General features: G+C 53.6%; 1 protein-coding gene across 1 annotated transcript; it reads right to left on the reverse strand.

Moving 5' to 3' along the window:
- Positions 1-62: 62 nt before the first annotated feature.
- Positions 63-1,416, reverse strand: LOC117940712 (E3 ubiquitin-protein ligase HECTD1-like; the record flags this gene model as incomplete). The annotated part of the gene is made up of 2 exons (XM_034865892.1): positions 63-282; positions 889-1,416. Coding segments are annotated over 2 exons (748 nt in total), but the record flags the coding sequence as incomplete, so codon positions are not given.
- Positions 1,417-1,542: the final 126 nt, after the last annotated feature.

Genomic DNA, 1,542 nt, shown 5'->3' on the forward strand with positions numbered 1-1,542 from the left:
TGTCGTGGCGAGTCGTAGCGTGTTAGTAGCGTGTTAGTGTTGTCGTGGCGAGTCGTAGCGTGTTAGTAGCGTGTTAGTAGCGTGTTAGTGTTGTCGTGGCGTAGCGTGCGGCGTGCGGCGTACCCCAGGTCGTCGATGCTGAGCGGCGGTCCGGAGCCCAGAGGGTTCCTCAGCATCAGGTCCTGCAGCCGGGTGTTCTTCTCGTCTTCAGAGAGACTCTTACTGGACAGGATCTGCCTCCTCTTCACCGACAGGTCCTTCATCTCCTTCAGGAAGCTCGCCCTGCAAATATTATGAAAAATATTTTATCACAGAGCTTAACTTCAAAATATAAAAATAGAAAATTCTAAATTTCTTCCGAGAGTGAACGTGCCGAGCACACAGGAAAGATATTAACACACACGCACGCACAAACAGCAACAGACACACACACAGACACACACAGCAACAGACACACACAGACACACACACACAGACACACACACACAGAGTTGTTGTGTAGAGTGAAGAGGAGATTCTTGCTTTGTGACTGGTGCTTCAGTGTGTTTCTGCGTGGTTCTGTATGTTTCATTGCTGTTCTGTGTGGTTCTGTATGTTTCATTGCTGTTCTGTGTGGTTCTGTATGTTTCATTCCTGTTCTGCGTGGTTCTGTATGTTTCAGTGCTGTTCTGCGTGGTTCTGTATGTTTCAGTGCTGTTCTGCGTGGTTCTGTATGTTTCAGTGCTGTTCTGCGTGGTTCTGTATGTTTCAGTGCTGTTCTGTGTGGTTCTGTATGTTTCAGTGCTGTTCTGCGTGGTTCTGTATGTTTCAGTGCTGTTCTGCGTGGTTCTGTATGTTTCTGTGCGGTTCTGGCGTCAGCCGAGCCGCTGCATCCTCCAAGCGTCTCACCTGTGCGGGTTGACGAGCTGGAAGTCGTCCGCGGTGAGGATGCCGTGGTACCAGGCGGGCGGTTTGGGTTTGGGGGGGTCCATGATGAACTCAGACTTGGAGTCTTCGTCGAAGCTGCCCACGGAGTAGGTCTCCTGGCTCTCCTCGGTGGACGCCTCCGACTGCAGCTCCGACAGCAGCAGGAAGGGCGCCGGGTACGGCGGGTACGGCCTGTCGGCGTCGGGGCCGTGCGGCGAGCTGCGGCCCGGGTACAGCAGCTTGCTCATGTTGGACTTGATGTCCCCCATGCAGAGGAGCTTGAAGAACGGCTGCGAGACCGGCAGGTCCACCAGACGGTTGTCCTGGATGCACTTGGCCAGGAAGACGCCCAGGAAGTGGAAGAGTTTGGATATCCGATCCAGCTCCTCGCTGTCCTGGGGGAACGGCGCCGGGAACAGGCCGCAGGACCGCTGCACGTAGAACCCGGGGGGCTTCAGGCCGCCGCCCAGGTCCACCTGGAACACAGACACGGGACCGGGGGTCAGATTACTGCTGAGAATTCACTACAGATGATTGAAAAAGCCTCCGGTACAGAATAAATACTGTATCTGAAGTCTCTTTATATAGACCTTAGTGGTCCCTAATACTGTATCTGAAGTCTCTTTATATAGACCT

This window comes from Etheostoma cragini, unplaced genomic scaffold (assembly GCF_013103735.1).
Source record: "Etheostoma cragini isolate CJK2018 unplaced genomic scaffold, CSU_Ecrag_1.0 ScbMSFa_3109, whole genome shotgun sequence".
NCBI lineage: Eukaryota > Metazoa > Chordata > Actinopteri > Perciformes > Percidae > Etheostoma > Etheostoma cragini.